At 31.8% G+C, this 24,488-nt stretch overlaps 1 protein-coding gene across 3 annotated transcripts in view; it reads left to right on the plus strand.

Moving 5' to 3' along the window:
• uvrag (UV radiation resistance associated gene) overlaps positions 1-24,488 on the plus strand; it is a 155,711-nt gene that overhangs the window by 36,795 nt on the left and 94,428 nt on the right. For 2 of the 3 annotated variants that reach the window (XM_051120918.1, XM_051120920.1), the window contains exons 8-9: positions 8,860-8,986; positions 19,730-19,814. In XM_051120918.1, the coding sequence (XP_050976875.1) occupies positions 8,860-8,986; positions 19,730-19,814 (212 nt within the window). The remainder of the gene's footprint in view (positions 1-8,859; positions 8,987-19,729; positions 19,815-24,488) is intronic. The other variant, XM_051120919.1, reaches the window with a different exon arrangement.

Consider the following 24,488-nt stretch of genomic DNA (forward strand, 5'->3'; position numbering starts at 1 on the left):
TGAGCACAAAATCATCATATTAGAATGATTTCCGAAGGATCATGTGACACTAAAGTAGGGGTTCGACTGATATGTGTTTTTCAGGGCCGATGCTGATAGACCGATAACCGATATTTTGAACTGATATATATGTCTAGTGTAAAAATGAAAATTAAATTCAAAATTAAGAATAAATGTAATGCTTTTAATGCTTTAATCATTTAATAATTTAAAAGCATTTAAAGCATAAAAAATGTATGCTTTAAATGCTTTTAAATTATTTTATGGGCAAATCAGTTTTAAAAATGACCGATAACCATAAAAAGGCTTAATATTGGTGACAATAATCGGTTGACCCCTACACAAAACTCGAGTAATGACTGCTGAAAATTTAGCTTTGCATCACAGAAATAAATGACATTTTATATAGTGCAATCGATTAAAAAAAATTAACTAATCAGTCACACATTTTTCTGAAATTAATCGCAATTAATTGTGAATAATCTTACCTATTAAGTTCTTAAATATACATTTGTATTGCAATAATTTCACATTCAGTCTTCAAATTAATTTAGAAACAACAAAGACAGTATATTTTTTATTATTTGTTAATTTTCTTTTATGACTGAAGGAGAGTATTACTGATATCAATACTACTGATGTCCCTAGGAAATTTTTTTCTCTAATATTTAACCATTGGCTATAGCCATTAAACATTAAAGTATAACTGAGAACTGCCAATTGTAACATTCATTAGACTTTAAAAAACAACAACTTCTAATTTAAGTAAACTTAAAACTATCTTTACATAAACCCATTATTTACCTGTGCCCTTCAGCAAATCGGAAATATACAGAAATGGAATAATATTATCAAACACTAAATACCAAATTAAATATAGATGGATACTTAAAGCTACAAAAGTTATTGATTTTCCTCTTTTTTTTTTTGGTTAATAGACATCACAGCAGCTTGGTCATTAGGTTATTTGGCTGCTATTACTCTAAGAGCTGCCGCTGCTGAACGTGATGCGAATCTGACACGCATGCTCATAGTTTCATTCGCGCATTAATATTAAAAGATACAGGCTACAGCACATGCGCCCCTGCGTTAACCGCATTAAATATTTTTAATGCAGGTAAACTGGAAAAATGAATCATCTGCGTTAACACGCTAATTTTGACAGCACTAATTTTAACATATATTAAAATAGAACACGGTTATTTTAAGTTGTAATAATATTTTGCAATATTACTGTTTTACCATTTAGATACTTAAATAAATGCAGCTTTGGGTGACTTATTTTAAAAACATTAAAAATCCTACTGACCCCAAACATTTGAACAATAGTGATAGTTTGTTTACAATAGTCTCCATGAGCTAGGACTGCCCCCTAATAGTTGACTAACCATTAGTCGACGAGCAGAGGCTTGGTTGACCAAAATTTTATTAGTCGCTTAATCACAGAAAAAAAAAATGCACAGGAAGTGGCGAAGTCATGCAGTCTGTGACGGACAGATCGTCGGACAGGACATCCAAACGCTTGCATATCATTTATCGATCTCAAATATGCCATATCATCTGAAGGATGTATGTAGTAGCAACTTTACATGCCAGCTCAATCTAATGCTAACCTAGAAAAATGTGCGCTGTTGAAGTGTCACTTGCTCTTAAAATACTCTGTCATTTTTGCTCATACAGATAAAAGTAATACATCTTTCGATCCTCTAAAGACTCTACAAGAACAACAAAATGTTGCGCTTTTGTAAAATAATGAAATCAAACAGGATGCGCTTTCTGCTGTCTTGGTCTCTGTGAACTTGAACGTGAAACTTTAAAACTCTGTGTATTTACTAGGGATGCAACAATACAGTTAGTTCACAGTTCAATATGTACCTCGGTTTTTAACCACGGTTTTCGGTTCGGTTTGGTTCTGATATCTTGCCACTTCAGTGTGGTTTGTTTTTTTTGTTTTTTTGCAACAAATTAACAAAATACTCCTGTAAACCTCTGTACATTGGAAAAAGCATGGTTTAGTATATGTCTGCTTAATTTTTCTTTTCAGAGAGGTATTATTTGTTCGATTTTTACACAAAATAGAATGAGTTTCATTCATACTCGATGCCAAAGGGCGCCCTCATACAAAAAAAAAATGCGTCAAAGAAGTAGCACTAATTACGTTCCGTTCCAGCTTCTCTAATATGGGTGAAAGCATCGCTATTGCTGTAACTGATTAAAAACGATATAACGTTAAACGTTTTGAATGACGAAATGTAATCACAGTAAACGCTCGTCTTCAAAAATATGTGACCATGGACCACAAAACCAGTCATAAGGGTCAATTTTTCAGAACTGAGGTTCATATATTATCTGAAAGCTGAATAAATAAAAATAAATATTTGGCTGAGATATAACTATTTGAATATCTGGAATTTGAGGGTGCAAAATCACCTTTAAAGTTGTCCAAATGAAGTTCTTAGCAATGCATATTACTAATCAAAAATTAAGTTTTGATATATTTACAGTAGGAAATTTACAAAATATCTTCATTGAACATGATTTTTACTTAATTTCCTAATGATAAAATAAAAAATCAATAATTTTGACCCATACAATGAATTTTTGGCTATAGCTACAAATAAACCCCAGCGACTTAAGACTGATTTTGTGGTCCAGGGTCACATATATGGTTTATCTATGTTTTTCAAGCCATCTTGTGTTTTTTCATAAGCCATTGCTAATCGACATACATAGAATATGAGTATAGAATTTATTGTCTGCCTCATTCTGTGATAAGGATCCACATCAGATCACATAAGGAAGTTATTTCAAACACTCGACTGATGTTGTGAATTAAAAACAAGTTATAATGTTTTTTATAACTTTTGTTTTTATAACTCTTTTTTTGGACAACAGGTTTAGAAAGGCTTATCACTGCATGTCATAAGAATGGAAGATGCTCTGTGTGTGTTGCTTTTTCAAATATAAGCAGGGAAGTGTTTCCTCATTTTAGCAATTGTAACCGTGGGCACACATACAGCAAATTCCGAGAGAAATAAAACAAGGAAGTTATTTAAATGCAAAACCGAAAAACCGCAATTCACAAGCACGTATTGAACCGTGGATGTCGCACCGAACGGTTCGATATTATACTGAGTATTGTGACATCCCTAGTATTTACAGACATGAAAAATATATCTATAGACAGTGAAATGTCTACTTTTAAATGAACCAGTTCAAATAGAAAGCATTGTCAGTGTCGCTGCTTTCATTTCTTAACCTGAAAACAAAGAAAGCACTGTTATTAAATGTTAATGCAGTCTCTAATGCAGTTTTTACCGGCCACATTCATAATTATTATATCTGCCGGTGTGCTGTGGTATACTCTTTTTGTGTGCGCTTGAATGCTTATTAGGCTATGTAGGCAATTGAAGGCTCATTGTTATGATTTATATTGTTTACTAATAAACGTGCGACTAATAGTCGACTAATGCTTAAAATGAATGACTACTAGTCGACCAGAAAAATCTGTAGTCAAGGGCAGGCCTATCATGAGCGTCATATTCCTTCTTTAAAAATGGCTTAAACCGGCCTTAGGTGGTTAGTTGGTCTCCCATCCTGGCCTGGTTGGTTAGACTTGGCACTTTTCAGCTGGGAAACCAACTATCAAACCAACAGCTAAACACCATCTTGTCCAAACTTAAATGAACCTAAAATATGTTTTTTAGGTTAGAAATGTGTACCGCATCCTAAAAAGACACCAGAAATCGTCTGAATGAGTGAGAACGAGAGTCCTTGACTCACATTTGGCCTCTCACACTCTCGTGAGTCATAAAGACGCCAGTACTAGAGATGCCCGTACCACACACACACACTCCAGCTGGCTTTGATGTTTAAGTGCTTAGTGTTTGTATGGCGGTGGCCTCTCCACCTGTTGAAATGCTGTTTTCTCAGAGGCTGAAATGTCCACAGGACCTTCTATTGATCTCCGCTGTCTCACTATCCTGGAGGTCTGTCATTTTCTTTGGAGTTTTGCCGTTCTGTTTTCAAACTTTGTTTAGCATATGAGCCTTTTTGGTTCCAGGTTTTTTTTTTTGGTAGGCCAAAGCAAAGAATGAGTCACCTCACTTTTTTTTCCCCCCCTTTCACTGATGCTCGAATCCAAATGAGCTAGAAATGATTGTGACGTGAAGTTGTGGAGAAGCATATCTTATGAGCAAACACGCAAAGCACAGCAAACGCAATACGACATGCTATAATTACAAGTTAATTCGTGTTACAATTTCCAACACAATATCCGTCCAAAGACTCTAAAAGCCTTCTGAAGCCTGCATATGTTGGCAATATTATCATACGTCTTTCTTCGGTGGTTCGTTAAGTCTCTGTGAATGACTGTGAAGTCTCTTCCTTTCCAAAAACGCATTGGCAAGTTTCTGGAGTTCTCCGCATGTCAGATTTCAGGATACGTTTACACTAATAGCTGACACTCTCTCTCAATCACAAGGAGCGCTACCTGGACCGCACCAAAGGTCAGCGAGGGTCTGAAATTCCTGCAAAGTGTATCGGTTACTGCTTAATGAGCAGAAATCTGTTTTGAGTTTTCCTTCAGGCTTGAGGTTACGCAAAGCTGATTACAGATCAGAGCGTTCACCGCTGAAACAGCCATGTTGTCACTTCTCCCTGGCCTCAGGTCAGTTTTGGGTCTATTAGGGCACTTCAGGCAATCAATCAGCCCACTACACTGTACCGGTTATTGCTATACTAATTGAATTATTCTGTACTTTCTCATTACTGGCGATTAGAGCAGACTGTGATTCTTGGTGTGTGAGAGGATGTAAGTAACATGCCTTAAAGGTTTGTGGCTTTTAGTCCATGTGTGCTTTGTTTGAAGATAATCTATATGCGAGTGTACAACTAATCTTTGGGTTTTTGTATTTAATTGGACAAATTTTTGTTTAATCAATTTTTTCAGAAGATCTTTTTATTTATTTGCTAACTTTTAATGTTATTTTTTTCAACTGAGATTTGTCTGTGTGTGTATATTGACAATTATAGGATATTTAATTGTCCATGCTAATTTTTGCCTATTTTTACATGTAGATTACAAAATAAAGATGTCATACTTTTATAATGTTAAGATGGCTAGTTTTATTTTATTTTATTTTAATTTTTATTTTATAAATTTATTTTATAAATTTTATTATATTTTTTATTTTAGTTATTTTATTTAGTTTAATTTAGTTTTTAGTTTTTTTTTTTGTTTTTTTTACAGATTATATTTTTGTTAATTTTTTGTAAATTTATGTAGATTCCATTATTGTCATGTAATGTCACTTAATATGTCACTTAATATTTAAAAAAGTAAAAGTTGAACAACTATTAAATTAAATCTTAAAATGAAAATCGATGTTTCATACTTTTATAATGTTGTGATGCCTTATTTTATTTTATTTTATTTTTTATTATTTTTTATTTCATTTTATTTCATTTTACTTTATTTTACTTTATTTTGGAATCTATGATAGATTTTTGATTTAAAAAAAAAAAGACATTTTAAAGACATCACACTTGATTAATGTGGTCCTGCTGAAATTGATTTTATTTTATTTTATTTTATCATTTTGGAATCTATGATAGATTTTTTAAAAAGTCACTTTTGATTGATAATTTTGAAAACCTGTTGAAATGCTAATTTATTTTATTTTGTTTTATTTTATTTTAGGATATTTAATTGGGCATGTTAATTTTTGTCTGTTTTTACATGTAGATTTCATTATTGTCATGTAATGTCACTTCAATTTAATATTTAAAATAGTAAAAATTGAACAAATATTAAATGAAATCTTTACAAGAAAATTTATCTTTCATACTTTTACAATGTTGTGATACGTTTCTTATTTTATTTTATTTTATTTTATTTTGTTTTGGAATCCATGATAGATTTTTGATTCCAAAAAAAAAAAAAAAAGATATTTTAATTTTATTTTTTATAAAACAATGTAAATGTCACTTTTGATTAATGTGGCCCTGATGAAATGATATTTTATTTTACTTTTATTTGCTTTTATTTTATTTTATTTTACAGATTATATTGATCATTGTAGGATATTTAATTGGGCACGTTAATTTTGGCCTATTTATACATGCAGATTATATTATTGTCATGTAATGTCACTTCAATTTAATATTTAAAATAGTAAAAATTTAACAACTATTAAATTAAATCTTAAAATAAAAATCTCTTTCATACTTTTATAATGTTGTGTAGCTCTTTTATTTTATTTTATTTTATTTTATTTTATTTTACAGATTATATTGATATATTGACCATTATAGGATATTTAATTGGGCACGTAAATTTTTGCCCAGTAAAAAGTAAAAATTGAACAATTATTAAATTAAATCTTCAAATGAAAATCTTTCTTTCATACTTTTAGAATGTTGTGATGCCTAATTTTATTTTATTGTATTTTATTTGTACACAAAATATTGTACAATTTTAAACTACAAAGTAAAAAGAAATATATATATAATCCATATCGTAAAAAAAAATTGATCATCAGTAATCAAAAGTATAATCAGTATCCGTGTATCAGTTCCAACTTTTTTTTTTCCATGTAAAAATCTTGTAGCGTGCATGTGTTCATTTTTAAGATATCTATGTGTGAAAAGTCTTATGTTTGTCGTGCCAGTGTCGTTGATAGTAAACACGCAAGATCTAGGTCTTTTCTTGCTGTATAAGGGCACAAGCTATCTGAAGATAGCGGTGCTGTCTCAATCTCTTTGATTGACACTTCCTCAGCTGCCAAGTGCAAGAATACAAGATCCAGTAGATCGTAAAGATTTCATTGCTATCACTTTCACTCCATTTCCCCAACACCCTGCATTAATGTCTCCATATAAAGGGAAATTCAAATTAATGTATTTTCTGTAAGTTTATTCTGTTTTTGTCTCCAGTGGACCCTGGAGGCCTTGAGGATCAAACAGTTTTTTTTTTTTTTTAAGATGCTCCTTCGCCCTGCTCTGCATTAACCTCTGTAGTTCTGGTCATGATAGGGATCACCACCACCAATCATAGAGTTTAAAAACATAGTGAACTTTCCCTGCATGTTATCTCTCCTCTCGCTCTTTCTTTCTTCTCCTATCTGCTCTCGATCCCACTTTCTCCCTTGTCAGATCACTGGTCCTCATTAGTGCACTTGGCTCGCTAACAGTCCTGAAAGCCGCAGGGCTGTAGATGTAGATTAGATAGATCTGCTGTGGACTCATCTGTGCTGGGTGCTGGAGAGGGTGAGGGAAGATCTGGCACTGATGTCTGCCATAATCTGCTTAAAAAAATCATCCCTTGCGTTTTTATTACATTAATGTGAATGTTTCTGGCATGTACTTTTCTTCCCAAAATGTTTTACAGGGCAGTGCAAAAATATCTACTTTATTTGTGTCTGATATGAAATACACGCACATATGTGACCCTGGACCACAAAACCAGTCTTAAGTCGCTGGGGTTTATTTGTAGCAATAGCCAAAAATACATTGTATGGGTCAAAATTATTGATTTTTCTTTTATGGCAAAAATCATTAGGAAATTAAGTAAAGATCATGTTCCATGAAGATATTTTGTAAAATTCCTACTGTAAATGTATGAAAACTTAATTTTTGATTAGTAATATGCATTGTTAACAACATTATTTGCAGAACTTTAAAGGCAATTTTCTCAGTATTTTGATTTTTTTTTTTTGCACCCTCAGATTCCTGATTTTTAAATAGTTGTATCTCGGCCAAATATTGTCCTATCACAAATATTGTCCTATCACATATTGTCCTATAACCATACACCAATGGAAAGCTTATTTATTCAGCTTTCAGACGATGTTTAAATCTCAATTTTGAAAAAATGACCCTTATGACTGGTTTTGTGATCCAGGGTCACATATGTATTTTAATGTTTTTTTTTTTTGTGTTTTTTTAAAGAAGCCTCTTATGGTCAACGAGCCCAAAAATAATCACAAAGTTTTTTCAATATTAACATATTTTAAAATGTATTTTTTCTTCACAGGATGCTGAATGCCTAAATATTTTGGTGTGACTTAAATTTTGTGAAATTTACCTTCAAAATGCATAGTTAAGCCAAAAATGAAAATTACCTCATGATTTACTCATCCTCAAGCCATCCTAGGTGTATATGACTTTCTTCTTTCAAACCAATCTGAGTTGTATTAAAAAATGTCCTGGCTCTTCCAAGCTTTATAATGGCAGTGAATGGGTGTTGAGATTTTGAAGTCCAATAAAGTGCATCCAACCATCATAAAAAGTGCTCCACACAACTCCGGAGGACCAATACAGGCCTTCTAAAGCAAACTGATGCATTTGTGTATGAAAAAATCCATATATACCACTTTATAAACTGTAATCTCTAGATTTCACTAATTGTTGTACACACGCTGCGTTAAATCCTGCGGATTTAAGTTTGTAATATGGATATTTTTCTTACACAAGCGCATCGGTTCTCTTCAGAAGGCCTTTATTAACCCCCTGGAGTCATGTGGAGTACTTTTTATGATGGATGGATGGACTTTTTTGGGCTTTGAAATCTCAACACCCATTCTCTACCATTATAAAAGCTTGGAAGAGCCAGGACATTTTTTAATATAACTCTGACTGTATTAATCTGAAAGAAAAAAGTCATATACATCTAGGATGGATTGAGCGTGAGTAAATCATGGGGTAATGTTTTTTTTTTTTTTTTTTTTTTTTTTGGGTGAACTATCACTTTAACATGCCTAATCTGTAGTTTTAATAATTTAGTAACCCAGTGCAGTTGGTTTAGAAATGGGTTTTAATTCAAAAATTAATTTACCTCCATGTTGTTTCTTTCCCTAGAAGAAAGAGAGGGAGTGTATGCAGCTACGTATCGGGATTCTGAGGTGCGAGTTGGAGAGACAAAGGAAAGCGCTGGCGAGAGAAATGGATGTGATGCAGAAAGAGAGAACGCAGCTTGTAAAGAAAGGTAACCAAAGTCTTTTCTTCTTCCTTCTTCCTCTATACTGTTATACACCAGTGGTTCATATCCCCACACATCTGAAATCAGGCAACATTCTCTTCCAAAACTGTGTGTCAAACTAAATGTGTTGTGAAACTCTTCATCTTATTTTTCACTGATGTAACTTCATGCGTGTTCCAGTACTTTGGAGGACCGTATAGAGTTCCAGCTGCTAAAATGTATTTCCAGATCTAAAACGCCGCCTGTCCACATTCTCATGTAAATGTATTTCCATGCCTTGAATTGAGCAAGGCAGTTGTTTTACATCTAACCAGCCTTCAAGTAAAGTCCGGCATCAAATATTTCTCCTGTTCTCACTTAAACTGAAAAAGTTGCGGGAAGCAACAACATTGCAGCCATTCAGAACATGTTTTATGATTAGTAATGTATTCAGTCATTAATGATATCATTCAAGTTGTATCTACCAACTGAAAAACAAAACTTCTGAATGACGTGTAAAAAACATTGTAAGCATTTGTTTAGCGGGTGAGTGATTAGCAGTAAAGATCATTTGCCATGTTTTACACACCTGTCTCAGCAAACGTTTGCCAAAATGATTTTATGGTCTTGTGATAATGTCATTCAGGAATTTAGACTCAATGATGTTTCTAAATGGGATTGTTTATCATTAGTCGTGTAGTTTGCCGTGTTCAAATTCCGTCATCCTGTTGGAATCAGGGGTTTGAGTATTCAAGGGTTAGTTCAACCAAAAATGAAAATTCTGTCATTAATTACTCACCCTCATGTCGTTCCAAACCTGTGAGACCTTGGTTCAGTTTTGGAGCACAAATTAAGATATTTTTTATTAAATTTGTGAGCTTTCTGACCCTACGACTGTGTTTTAGTGCCATGTTATAAAAAAAAAAAAAATCTAAGATTACGAGTTTAATGTTGTAATATTTGAGCATTAAATCTAAATTACAAGAATAAAGTCGGAATGTTTCGAGAATAAAGTTGGATTGTTTCTAGAATAAAGTCGGATTGTTTTCGAGAATAAAGTCGAATGTTTTCAGAATAAAGTCAGAATGTTTCGAGAATTAATTTGTAGAATTTATTAGATTAAAGTAATAGTATTTTGAAAGTATGTTTTAGCCTATTGTGCATGCAAATGGCCCAGTTTGGGAGCACCGGGTCTTTAATGTGGTTTGACAGGTCGCTGTATTCCCTTCAGTTTAAGCGGCATGTAAGACAATCATCTCTCCAATTACAATTAGGCTGTACTGATATTTTTTTCATACCTTCTGATGTCCCTTCACTTCTATGTCTTTCGATTTTATTCTCGCAATATTATGACTTTTCGATCTTGTAGTTTTAGATTTTTTTTATTTTTATTTTTTAAAGTGCCACTGAAATGCTGTCGTACTGACCCTGCTTAGACCGCAGTGAAACTGACGTTTAAGATAATCTAGGCTAAACTCAAAAATATTAGAACTTTGATTTCTACAATTTAAGTTCTCGAAAACTCTCTACTATATTCTCGAAACATTTCTACTTTATTCTCGAAATTTCAACTTAATTCTCATAGTATTTCAATATTATTTTCGTAATTTCGATTTGATGCTCACATATTATGACATTAAACTCGTAATCTTTTTTTTTTTTTTTTTTTAAACATGGCACTAAAATGCCATCGTAATGACCCTACATAGACAGCAACGAAACTGACATGTTGAAGATCATATAGGCTATACTCTCAAAGTATTGTAACTTTAATTTCTACGATTTAAATTCTTGAAACATTTCTACTTTTTTCTCGAAACATTTAGACTTTATTCTCGTAATTTTGATTTTATTCTCGTAAGTTTGATTTTATCCTCAAAATATTTTGACTTTATTCTCGTAATTTCGATTTTATGCTTGAAATATTACAAATTTAATCTCTTTTTTTATTTTTTAACATGTCATTAAAACACCGTTGTACTGACCCTGCATAGACAGCAATGAAACGGACACGTTCAAGGCAATATAGGCTATACCCTTGAAATATTATAACTTTAATTTCTACGATTTAAATTCTTGAAACATCTCTACTATATTCTTGAAACATTTTGACTTTATTCTTAAAATTTTGACTTTATTCTCAAAATTTTGACTTTATTCTCAAAATATTTCGACTTTATTCTTGTAGTATTTCAACTTTATTCTTGTAATTTATATTCAAAATATTTCAACTTTAATCTCGTAATCTTTTACGTTTACTTTTTTTTTTTTTAAATTTCTAAACGTGGCACTAAAACACCGTCATACAGACCCTGCATAGACAGCAAGAAAACTGACACATTCAAGGCCCATCAAGGTAGTAAGAACGTCGTTAAAATGTGACATCAGTGGTTCACCTTTAATTTTATAAAGCTATGAGAATGCATTTTGCATGCAAAGAAAACAAAAAAAACTACTTTATTCAGCAATTTCTTCTCTTCCGTAATCAGTCTTCGACTGTTCAGGAGAGCATTTGAGCAAGTTTTACATTACATGTGTACCTAATTAAACCATGTTGTTAGTCATACCTAGTTAAACCATGTTGTTAGTCATATTTCGTCAGTTTCTACAATGATAAATCCACTTGTAGCAAAACGCTACTTCTGGAGTTTAGGCCCGTCCAGACCACCACCACCCGTGTTTGTTGTGATTTAGTGGTCTCATTATTCTCTTATGTTACTCTGCACGGCTTCCATCAAAGATTCAGACTGTGCAGGCGGACATTGAACATATACAGAGTTTATCCAAAGCTTAGGCTCCTTCCCGCCCCATTCGTCACCGCGTCCTGCCATTCACGTTTGATTTCTGAATCCCGCTCTTTTTATTTGCCAAACGTCGTGCATTGGCGGGAAGTGCGAAGAGGTGAGTTTGATTGATGTGGTGGCTGGTGTTTGACTAGAGGGTTGGGTTGCATACTGTGGGTTCATAAAGAATACATATACGCACGCTTGCACAACCATCATGATTGAGTGGCCTGGCACTTGCCATCCCACAATGCATTGTGTTGGTGACCTCCTAGTGTGTAGAAACAAACAACAGATTTGGAGTTCAGGGAAAGGTCTGTTCTAGATGGATGACGTCTACCCAACAGCCTCTGCTGAGAGGAGCCTGTCCTGACTGGAGCTGAAGGGAGTGGTCCATTCACATTCAAACACAGGAAAAGACTTTTTAAGAGCTGAGGGAAAAAATTATTTGAACTGGAATAAGAGGAAAGGATGATCACCGCTTGACCCCCGCTTCATTCATTCTTTGATTTATTGGTCTTCTCTTTTTTTTTTTTTTTCTTTTTTTCTTTCTTTCTTTCTTTCTTTCTTTCTTTCACCACTTACATATTACACAAATAGTCTGTGAAAAACTTTACCCAGGTTTATTTTATTATTATTTATGTACTATTATATTATTTATTAGTACGCTTTTATTTAGATATTTACAATTTTCATTTTAAGTTTAAGTTCTTTTAGTTGTTTTTAAAAGCATTTCTGTTTAATTTGAACATATTTTTATTTAATTTTAGTCAGTGTTGTTTTAGTATTTTTGAGATACTATATAGTTTGTTGTGAATCCATTTTTATTTTACTTTTTTTTTTTATTTAATTTTATTTTAAAGTGTTAGTAATTTTGCTGTGTTTTTGCCATTTTAAATTAGTTTATAATTTGTCTGTATAGTTTTTTTTTTATTTCAGTTTTCGTTGTAGATAATTTAGTACATCAAGTTAAACCTAAATTAATACGAATTTAAAAAACAGCTGAATTATAATTTTTTTCATATTTAAGATTTTTTGGTGTTTATTTTAAAATAACAAATGTTTTAATGACTATTTAATGGTTTCAGTTTTAGTTTTACTGTTAAGTACACTACCAGTCAAAAGTTTTTTAACAGTAAGATTTTTAATGTTTTTTTTAAAGAAGTCTCTTCTGCTCACCAAGCCTGCATTTATTTGATAGAAAATAAAGCAAAAGCAGTAATGTTGAGAAATGTTTTTACTATTTAAAATAACTGCTTTTTAAATATATTTTAAAATGTATTTTATTATTTATTTCTGTGATCAAATCTAAATTTTCTGAATCATTACTCCAGTCTTCAGGTTCACACGATCCTTTAGAAATCATTCTAATATGCTGATTTGCTGTTCAGTAAACTTTTTTTTTTTTTTTTTAATTAACATTATCAATATTTAAAACAGTTGAGTACATTTTTTTTCAGGATTATCTGATGAATAGAATACCATTCAAAATCTTGGAGTCAGTATTTTTTCTTTTTTTGAGAAAGAAATTATAGAAATTAATACTTTTATTTAGCAAAGATGCTTTAAATCGATCAAAAGTGAACAAAAAAAAGATACAAAAAATTTCTATTTCAGATAAATGCGATTCTTCTGCACTTTCTATTCATCAAAGAAACCAGAAAAAATTATACTCTGCTGTTTTCAACATAATAATAATAATAATGATAATAATAATAAATGAGCAGCAAATCAGAATATTAGAATGATTTTTAAAGGATCATTTGACTGGAGTAAAGATGCTAAAATTCAGCTTTGAAATCACATTAATAAATTATGTTTGAAACTATATTCAAATAGAAAACTGTTATTTTAAATAGTAAAAAAATAATTTAAAATGTTACTGTTTTAAACTTTAAAAAACATTTAAAATCTTACTGTTCAAAAACTTCTGACTGGTAGTGTATAATACTTATTGAGTTATTAAATATAGTATTTAGTTATTTAGATATTAAGTGTAATGGTTTTAGTTTTCGTAATTTTAGTACTTCAGCTTATTTCAGTTAATTGCCAAGGCTGTTTTATTTAAGTATTACGTATTTTAGGTTACGTTTTTCATCTGATATTTATTTTTTATTTTATTTCAGCTTAATTTCCGAAAATAGTTTTTAATAGTTTAAGTTTTAGTCATCACTAAAACTGTATGTCACTACTATAACTACCAGAAGTATTCAGTATTAATGCATTTTTTTGTCCAAAAAATAACTTACAAAGATTGGTTGGCCTTTATGTTGCATTAAAAATGAAATACAGATTATTTTTTATTTGTTACCGTGCTAGACTTCTCTTCTGTGTTGAAGAAATTAGTTCCTATCTTATGGTATGCACTTAGCAAATCTTGGCGACGTGTGAGGTTTTTCTATTTATAGTTAACAGACAATGTATAAAAAAAAGTGTATTTGATCTTGCGTTTCTTTTTTCTGCAAACATCTCCTCTGTAAAAGATATTCAATGGGTTACTACTAGCAAGATGAGAAAAGGGGAAAAAGCACTCTCTTCAGGGAGAGGTTTTCGATAGGAACAAGTCTCCAACTTTTTTTCATGCCCATCATGTCCTTCTCAGTTAAAGCCTGACTTTCCCATTCTGGCTAACAAATCCCCCGCACCCAAATTTCATTTAAACACTAATGGTCCTTTAAGCTATTGTCAGTCACCACTTATTTGCTGTGATACTAACCGGGCCTGTACTCTAAGAAACAGCATGAAAGCCTCCTTCCAAAACTACCGTAGTTTATCCCACTTACAAAGGGAGATTGCCAGAAATTGCACAAAATGACTTAAGTGTAACCACGTCTCATCTCTGTTTAATGTACAAAGCTGCAGTCATGCGCTCTCGCGCTCCCGCGCCGGTTCTGGTCACTGAGCGCTTCCTCGTTTCCATTGAAGCGCAGAATAAAGCTTTGCAGGGTCAAGCCTCCTGTCACCGTTTCCCTCGCTCTAATTTCTCGTCACGTCCGCGCACGTGTTGTAAATTATGCCCGTAAAAGTGATTTGACGTTGTTATGAACGGTAGTTGCACTCGGGACCGTGGGCTAGTAAACGTCAGATGCGAAGGCACTCCGAAAACGAAGAGGAAAATGTAAAATATTAAAAAAAGAATACTGGTACAGAGCAAGGGGGACACACTTTTACTAGTCCTTTTGGTCTTTACAACACCTGTTTGCTTCAGTTTTTTGTGGTTTAGCTTACTTGTCGCATTTTCTTTGGCGAAATAAAAAAAAATGCTTTGCCAATAAATATTTTTATCTGAAATTTTCGTTGTATGGATAAAAACAGCTGAAACGTTCTTCAAAATGTCTTTTCATCCTCGAGGGTGAGTAAATGATGACAGAATTTGTATTATTATGTGAACAATCCCTTTAACCTCTGCTGTTGTTTCTCTAGAGCAAACGCAGATGACTTCCTGCCGGTAGTCTTTAGGAAAGGTGTGGGCGGCGAAGGGGAGGCCTTAACCTGGTGCTGACAACTCTGAAGGCCGAGAGAGGCGATGTTACTAAAGCTAAATTTGTCATAGGGGATCGTTTAGAGAGAACAAGCAGAGAACAAAAGCATGTAGACCTTTCAGTCTTTCTCTCTGCCTCTGGCCCTTTTTCTTTTTCCTGCCGTCTCGTGCTAATGAGAGGTCCAAGGCTTTGCATATGGGACCGCTTTGCTCTAGCGACAGTGATCTCTCATCCAATTTCCCTGGTTCACACCTCCCATGTCTTCAGAAAGACAGCACCAGGGTCCAGGATGTCCCGCCAAGCTTTGCTTTAGGACAGAGAGATCCCACAGAGCAGTAAAAGAGAAGAGAATGTGAGGCGTATTATAAAGCAGACGCTCTCTGTTTTTACAAGTGCGGGTCAGAACAAAGCAGTTTTGCCTCTTCTTTTTTTTTTTTTTTTACCCAGACAGTCTGCTTTGATTTTCTCTCTTTCCACTCTCATCTTCCCTCATCTTCTTATTTTATGTAAGTGAAGTGGAAAAGAACAGACAAGAATCAACTCTTTAAAGAAATTGTTCACCCAAAAATGAAAATTGTCAACGTTTGTGCTCCCTCGTGACATTCCTAACCCGTATAACTTTCTTCCATTGGGGAAAAAAAGGTATCTTTGAAAAATACCTTCAAAGAATCATAACCACGCACACACATATACATACACACATATACATATATATACATACGTGTGTGTCTGTGTGTGTGTGTGTATATACTGTATGTACTGAATATGTATTGGTCCTAAGACAGAACCCTGAGGTACACCACAATTTCAGCCTATCCTCTTGATGATCCATATGTAGAAAGAATTTAAAATCTCCTCTCATCTTCCTTCATCTTTTTATTTGATCTTAGTAAAGTGGAAAAAAAAGTTAAAATTGTCAGCATTTGCACTCCCTCGTGACATTCCGAACCCGTATGACTTTCTTCCTTGGGGAAAAAAAAATTGTATTTTGAAGAATCTTCACGTAATCTTAATCACATATATATACATAAATATATGTGTGTGTCTATATATGAAAAGATGCAGATGCAAAAGCCTCTAAATCCATCTGACGTTTTTCTTTAAAATGAGCATTTCTTTCTGGCTACTTTGTATAGGTTTCTATGTAAGTACTAGTACCTCTGATTGGGCTGAGGCTGGAATTTAGTGAGTTTGAGGTAAAAGTATTTGATGGACGTATAATATGTGTCAGGAGCATTCACTCAGTATCATTATCTTATTTTTGACCGAGATGGCTTTTAGATGGTTTTGCATCTGAACTCTTCATATTCTGTTTGTACTGTATATGTATTGGCCCTAAGGCAGAACCCTAAGGTACACCACAATTTTAACCTAACCTCCTTTTGATCCATGTAGAGAGAATTTAAAACTTCCTCCCAACTTTTCTCATTTTCTTATTTTATGTAAGTGAAGTGGAAAAGAACAGACAAGAATCAACTCTTTAAAGGAATTGTTCACCCAAAAATGAAAATTGTCAACGTTTACGCTCCCTCATGACATTCTGAGCCCTTATGACTTTCTTCCCTGAAAAAAAACAAACATTTTTTTTGAAGAATCTTCATGCGATCTTGACACACACACACACACACACACACACACACACACATAATATAATATTATATTTTAGATTTAGAGAGAGAGAGAGAGAGAGAGAGATACTGTAGATATAGAGGTGTGTGTGTGTGTGTAAATATACTGTATGTACTGCATATGTATTGGTCCTAAGACAGAACCTTGAGGTACACCACAACTTTAGCCTATCCTCCTTTTGATCTGTGTAGAGACAATTTAAAATCTCCTCTCATCTTCCCTCATCTTCTTATTTTATGTAAGTGAAGTAGAAAAGAACAGACAAGAATCAACTCTTTAAAGGACTTGTTTACCCAGAAATGAAAATTGTCAACGTTTACGCTCTCTTGTGACATTCCAAACCCGTATGACTTGTGTGTGTATGTGTGTGTGTGTGTGTGTGTGTGTGTGTGTTTATCTACTGTATGTACTGTATACATATTGGTCCTAAGACAGAACCTATCCAGCCTATCCAGTTGTTGGTCCATGTGTAAGGACAGTTTAAAATCTCCTCTCATCTTCCTTCATCTTTTTATTCATTATCTTATCTAAGTGAAGTGGAAAAGAACAGACAAGAATCAACTCTTTAAAGGTATTGTTTACCCAAAAATGAAAATTGTCAACATTTATGCTGCCTCATGATATTCCGAGCCCTTATGACTTTCTTACCCGAAGGGAAAAAAAACAAAAAACAACAACAACAAAAAAAAAAAAAAAACAAAACAAAACAAAACAAAATATATATATATATATATATATATATATATATATATATATTTTAAAGAATCTTCATGCAATCTTGACCTTACATATATATATGTAAGTGTACTTATATATACAGTTTATTTACTATATATGTGTTGGTCCTAAGACAGAACCCTGAGGTACACCCATAGACTGTAAAAAAATATGGACGTAGTGTCCGTGACATCACTTGCAGGTTTCTGAAGAGCATTTTTGAGGCTCTTAGTGGGTGTAAGTCTAAAACCTCCTCTATATTATGTAAGTCAAATAGAGAAAAACAGACAAGAATCAGCTCTTTAAAGGAATTGTTTACCCAAAAATTAAAATTGACATTCCGAACCAATATCTATATCTATATCTATCTATCTATCTCTCTCTCTCTCTCTCTCTCTCTCTCTCTCTAATAATATTTTATATAGATATATATAATATTTTATATAGATATACTGTAAATATATAGATGTATTTTATGTGTTGGTCCTAAGACAGAACCTTGAGGTACACCACAACTTCAGCCTATCCTCCTTTTGATCGGTGTAGAGAGAATTTAAAACCTCCTCTGATCTTCCCTCATCATCTTATTTTATGTAAGTGAAATGGAAAAGAACAGACAAGAATCAGCTCTTTAAAGGAATTGTTCACCCAGAAATGAAAATTGTCAACGTTTACGCTCCCTCGTGACATTCAGAACCTTATATATACTGCATGTACTGTATAGGTATTGGTCCTAAAACAGAACCCTGAGCTACACCAAAATTTCAGCCTATCCTCCTTTGGATCCATGTGTAGAGAGAATTTAAAACCTCTTCCTGTCTTCATTCGTCTCTCTTGCTTTCCGTCTCTTTCTCTCTTCTCCCTCTTCTGTGGATATTATGTCTGAAAAAATGGACCACAACAGCATTGCTTAGAAGTGGGGCTGACACATGCATTCCACAGAAACTCACACACACCCATATGCGCTCCTGTCTGATGCTTTGATGACATGGGGGTGATGTGGCCATGCAGGCTAGGTTGGAAAATGTCTTTTGAACACCATCAGCAAAACCCTTAGAGCCAGTTAATCTGGGCAGAGATACACTCAGCAATCAGATGGAGATTTACTGTTCCTTGAATGTACACAAACATACTGGATTTCAGCACAGAGTGGCAGTTAAAGACAATATTATTTTGTACTTTTGTAATTTTGGGGTTTTAATATGCATTGTTTCTTTTAGAGCTCTGTTTCAAACGTGTGTGTTCAGCTTTGGACACATTTATTACATGTTGATTGAGCAGATTTAATTTTTTTTTTTCATTTTTGTTATATGTAGGTCATATTATTTTACTTTATTATTTTTTATTTAACTTTTCCATGTCTGCCTTTGTATTTACTGCTTTTCAAATGCCTTTAAAACTTAGATTTTGTTTCGTTGTTATTTGTTTATTAAAGACCCAGGTATTTTTGAAATTAATGATATTAAATGGAATATCAATTCATTTGAAAATCTTAACAAGATAAGCCATTTTGATGTGTGTGCAAAAATTAAAAATTATTTTTAACAATTTTTACACTAATTGCGACAACCAACAATTTTGCCCCCAGTAATGATTAAGATGAAATGCACAAATGAAGATAATAAATATCACTTGTGAACAGAATATTTTAATTGTATTTTTTGAAAGTTCACGTGGTCAACGTAGTTGAAGAAAGTTCATCGTTCAAGAAACGCCCATAAATGTACTCAAGTACAATAACAGTTTACCAAAGTATTTACGATTGTGAAATGTCACATTTTCATCATTTAATTCTGTCAGACTTTTTGTAATCTAAGCGTGTCTTATCCTGCTTCTGAGAATCGTTATCTAAATTTCAAGTCAGGAGTGTTTTGATTATATGGTCTCGTCTTTTTTATTATAATGCCGAGCGGTTATATTTATGTAAAAAACCCCTACAAGCATTTTTTGAATCTCAATTAGTTTTATGTTGCCTGTAGAGGAAATGTTTTTATAATGATGAAAGACTGTGTTTATGACAGAACAATTTAATAGACTGCCATCAAAACCAGTCACACCTACTCGCCTATACAAACACACACGAGACTACCTGTTCATTCACCTCATTCCCTTATTTTCTCTCTTTCATTCTCTCCACCTGTCTGCGTTCATCTCCTCAGAGGAGGCGTCGTCTAGCAAGCATCAGGGTCTGGAGTCTGAGCGCAAGTCTTTGACGGAGTTACAGAAGGAATGCACTGCCAAAAGGTGAGTGATTGGCAACCTGCAATTATCCGTCCCTCTCTTTTCTCCTTTTCATCCCTCGTTCCCTACCCTCCAGTCCAGTGGTCTCACATCTGTCAGACATTACCGTGATGGGCCGCAGAATGAAGCACTCCTTCGTTCTGTCGGTTTTTTTGGGGGAGCGCTTTGGGAGATTACACGGTCAACTCAAGCGGACTGAAGGCATGCTGAATGTGTATGTGTTTTCCATCCACTCCAATTGCATCGTGTGATAATAAGCAGATTATGTTGTGCCAGCGCTGATGGGTTTGACACGACCCAAAGGGTCACACACAGTGGGCTGACCTCTGAAATAATGCTTTTATATGCCTGGTGGTGTTCCGCAACCTCTTGTTTGAAGCACCTATGTCAGGCCTCGGGTAATGCTGCAGTAAACATTCCGGTTGAGCACCAAGGCTCATGTGTCAAAGCACTTGGTTTGACTAACCAGTCCACCAACTACTGATTTTCTTTATATGATGACATTATTTTAATGTATTGTATATTCCGTGATTTGGAAGACTGTATAACTCGGAATGTCATTGAATTTGCAAATCTTGGTCATGTTATGAGCCTTATACCGTTTCTTTTGAGAAAAACTATGGTCATATCATATACAAACAGAAACGTAATGGTCTTCACAGCAGCCTGTCAAAATAAAAGTTCAGTTTAACTTGAAGAAATTGTGACAGAAATAACTGATGTACTTAATGTAATGATAGTGCTACTACTAATAATAAAATTATTATAAAAACATAGTTTTTTTTAATGAATATTTACCAGAAAAGCTTAAAAACTAAAACTAAAAGTTTATTTAGCAGAGAAACACACATTTTTAATAAAACAAAAATAATTAGAGATGCTTTTGATTATTGAAATTTAATAAAACCATTCAAATGTAATCCAGAAAATTAATGGAAAACACAGAATTTAGTAAAATAAATCTGAATTTGAGAAAAAAGTAAAACGTATATCATAGGGCCTTAAAAATGTATTTTTTGTTAACCTTTTAATGAATTGTGGTTACATTATGGACATTTCATGATTTGAGTTAATTAGAAATGCTTATTGATTAATAAAAGTTCAGTTTGCCTTAAAGAAACTGTTGACAGAAATATATCAATTGTTTAATGCTTAATGTTTACCAGAAAAATTATTTACCAGAGTTTATTATCATTATTTCTGGAAAAAAAGAAAGAAAGAAAGAAATGAAAATAAAATCATTTAATTAGAGATGCTTTTCATTATTAAAATGTAATGGAACCATTAAAATGGAATCACATTTTAAGAATTGCTGTAAATTTGTGTAAATTTCATTATTTCAATTAAATAGATGTTTTTTGATTAATGAAAGTCTAGAAAAATTGAAACGGAAAAAAGGGAATCCAGAACAATTAAAACTGGAAAAACGGAATTTGGAAGAAAATAAAATGGAATTTGGAAAAAAATGTGACAAAAATATATTACTTAATGTAATAATAGTACTACTACTACTAATAAATTTATGATTAAAACATTATTTTGTTATGAATATTTACCAAAAAAATTATTTACCAGAGTTTATTTAGCAGAAAAACACACATTAGTTTTACACATTATTTTATATATATATAATCAGTTAATTAGAGATGCTTTTGATTATTACAATTTAATGAAATTTAATGAATCCAGAAAATGAATGCAAAACACAGAATTTGGTAAAAATAAAATTGAATTTGAGGAAAAAGTAAAACATATATCATAGAGCCTTAAAAATATAATTTTTATTAAAATTGGTAAGAATTGCTGTTAAATTGTGTAAATTTCATTATATCAATTAATTATACATGTTATTTTGATTTAATAAAAGTCTAGGAAAAATTAAAATGGAAAAGGGAATCCAGAACAATTAAAACTGAAAAAACGGAATTTGGAAAAATAAAACAGAATTTTGAAAAAAAAAAAGAAAGAAGTAAAAAAATAAAAAAATAATAATAAAATTGTATAAACTGTAATTTTGAGAAATATTAATAGAATTTAAAATAATTGTTTTTAGTTGTTGTAAAATTGTATCTTAAAATTGTTATAAAATTAATGTCTTTTAATGTCTTTACTTCAATTCATTTAAATGCATCCTTGCTGAGGAAATGTATATATATATTTTTTTTGTTATTATTATTATTTTTTTTTTTACTTGCCCCAAGCTTTAGAATGGTATTGTATAATGGTTTCCACAAAAGTATGGACTGTTGATAATAAATAATGCTAATAAAAAAATGCTTCCTAAGCAGAAATCAGCATATTAGAATGATTTCTGAAGGGTCATGTGATGCTAAAGACTGGAGTATCTGCTGAAAATTCACTTTTCATCACGAAAATAAATTACATTTTAAAATATATTCAAACAGCAAACAGTTATTTTAAATTGTAATGATATTTTGCAAAATCACTGTATTTTTGACCAAATAAATACAAACTTTTGACCGGTAGTTTATTTATTGTAGCTTAATAATACGTTTAAATTCATCCCCCTTAAAGTACTACCACTACAGTCACACACATTCAGACAGATGTCTCTGGGCGTTGATTCGCATCTCGTGCTGTTTTTGGCACATTGGAGACCCACTTCCAGTAAAGACAGATCAAGTTATGTTCACAGTTTAACAGTGGTTGGATAGAAATGTTTTGAGCGGATTCTGGGTGGTGTAGAGCAGGTTTGGTGGACCCACATGTAAGCTATAGTCCAGTAAGGAAGGTAAATCCTTCATACCTCATCATTATTTCCTTCCTGCCTCTTTTTCATGGTTGTAAATGAATACCACATTATCCTCTATCATTACTCTTCATCTTTCTCCTCAAGTCACAGACCCAGTAGCTGAAAGCTGAACATGAAAAGTAAACATTTTTTCAACCCCTTTGCACCTCACCTAGACAGGTCTCGGTTTTAGCCGTGCCCGTCCCCCAGCCTCCTCCTCCCCGTCCCGAGGTAATGGCGGTCCCATATTTGACAGATGTGTCCTGATTAGGGTTGGTTGTGGCACTGGAGGACGGGGTCAGAGTGGAGGAAGTTCATTGCAATTTGGCAGTTATGATAATTGAGTAGTTCTTAGCATTACTAGAGAGATGATTCAGAGCATCATTAGTGAGGTGAACTTCCTAAAGCCAGTATAAACATTGCAATTAATACTTCTTCTCTTTCCTCTTCTTTTTCTTTTTCTCTTTCGTCTCCATGTCATTTGGACTCGCTGTTATTTCCTGTCCTGTGACTGACTTTTGCTGGTTATATAGTAGCTCCAAAAAGTATTTAGACAACTTTGGACACTTAAAACGTACTTGAAATGTGTGAATTATTTTTTATTAGATAAATATAAACATCAATAAATATCAAACCAAGTGACATTTGTAAACAAAAAAATTCTCAATTTTTTTTTAATTAATTAATGAATTTTATTTTTAACTGTTTGTTTTTAGTGGATGTATGAACACAAATTTCATGGGATAATATATGTACACGTGTATTCATTTTATAATAATAATGATAATAATGATGATGATAATAATAATAAACATTTAATTTATTATTATTATTTGTAGTAGTAGTAGTAGTAAAAACATCAACAATATTACTCATTTTATTTTATTAATAATTATTGTTAAAGTATTTTTAAAATGTAATGTAATTCGTTATTTTTAAAATTATTATTACTATTATCACATATTAATATACTGCAGTAATGATGTATTAAATCATATCAGTATAGAAATAAATAAAAATAAATTTTATTATTGTTATTGTAGCAGCAATATAATAAAGTTAATTATTACATTTATTATTTTATTTAATGTTTTTATTTTTATTTATTTTGGTTTAAGCATATTAATCATGTATTAATAGCTAAATTAAATAAAGAGTATTAATTATTCATCTGTATTATTATTATTATTATTATTGATAATATTAATAATAATATAAAAAATAAATACATTAAAATAATTATTATTATCAGTATAATTTATTTTAATGTTTTATTTATTATTATTATTATTATTATTATTAATATCACTTATAATGTATTGCAATAATGTTATATTAAATTATATCAGTATAGAAATAAATAAAACTAAAGTTAAATGATTGTTGTTGTTGTTGTTATTATTATTATAGTAGCAATGTAATAGTTGTTTTATTTATATATATATATATATATATATATATATATATAAATTATTTTACAAATATTTTAATGTATTATTTAATTTATTATTACTATTATCACTTATTAATATATTGCAATAATGTTATTAAATTATATCAGTATAGAAATAAATAAAACTAAAGATAAATTATGATAATAAATAATTAAGATTATTAATAATAATAATTATTATTATGATATCATCATTATTCTTATATATTATTATAAATTCATTTTTTATTTATTTTTATTTATATTTGTTTAATACATTTAAACAATTCTATCACCACTTAATGTTGCAATAATAATGATATATTAAATAGTATAGAAATAAATAAAACAGTATAGAAATAAAAATAAAGATAAATGATGATTATTATTAATTTATTTTGTTTTTAATATTTGAATGTAATTATCATTATTCATAATTTATATTTCCAAAAATTAAATCGTGTCTTAATAGCAATCTATAAATAAATAAAAA

This window comes from Labeo rohita, chromosome 10 (assembly GCF_022985175.1).
Source record: "Labeo rohita strain BAU-BD-2019 chromosome 10, IGBB_LRoh.1.0, whole genome shotgun sequence".
In the NCBI taxonomy this organism is placed as follows: Eukaryota; Metazoa; Chordata; class Actinopteri; order Cypriniformes; family Cyprinidae; genus Labeo; species Labeo rohita.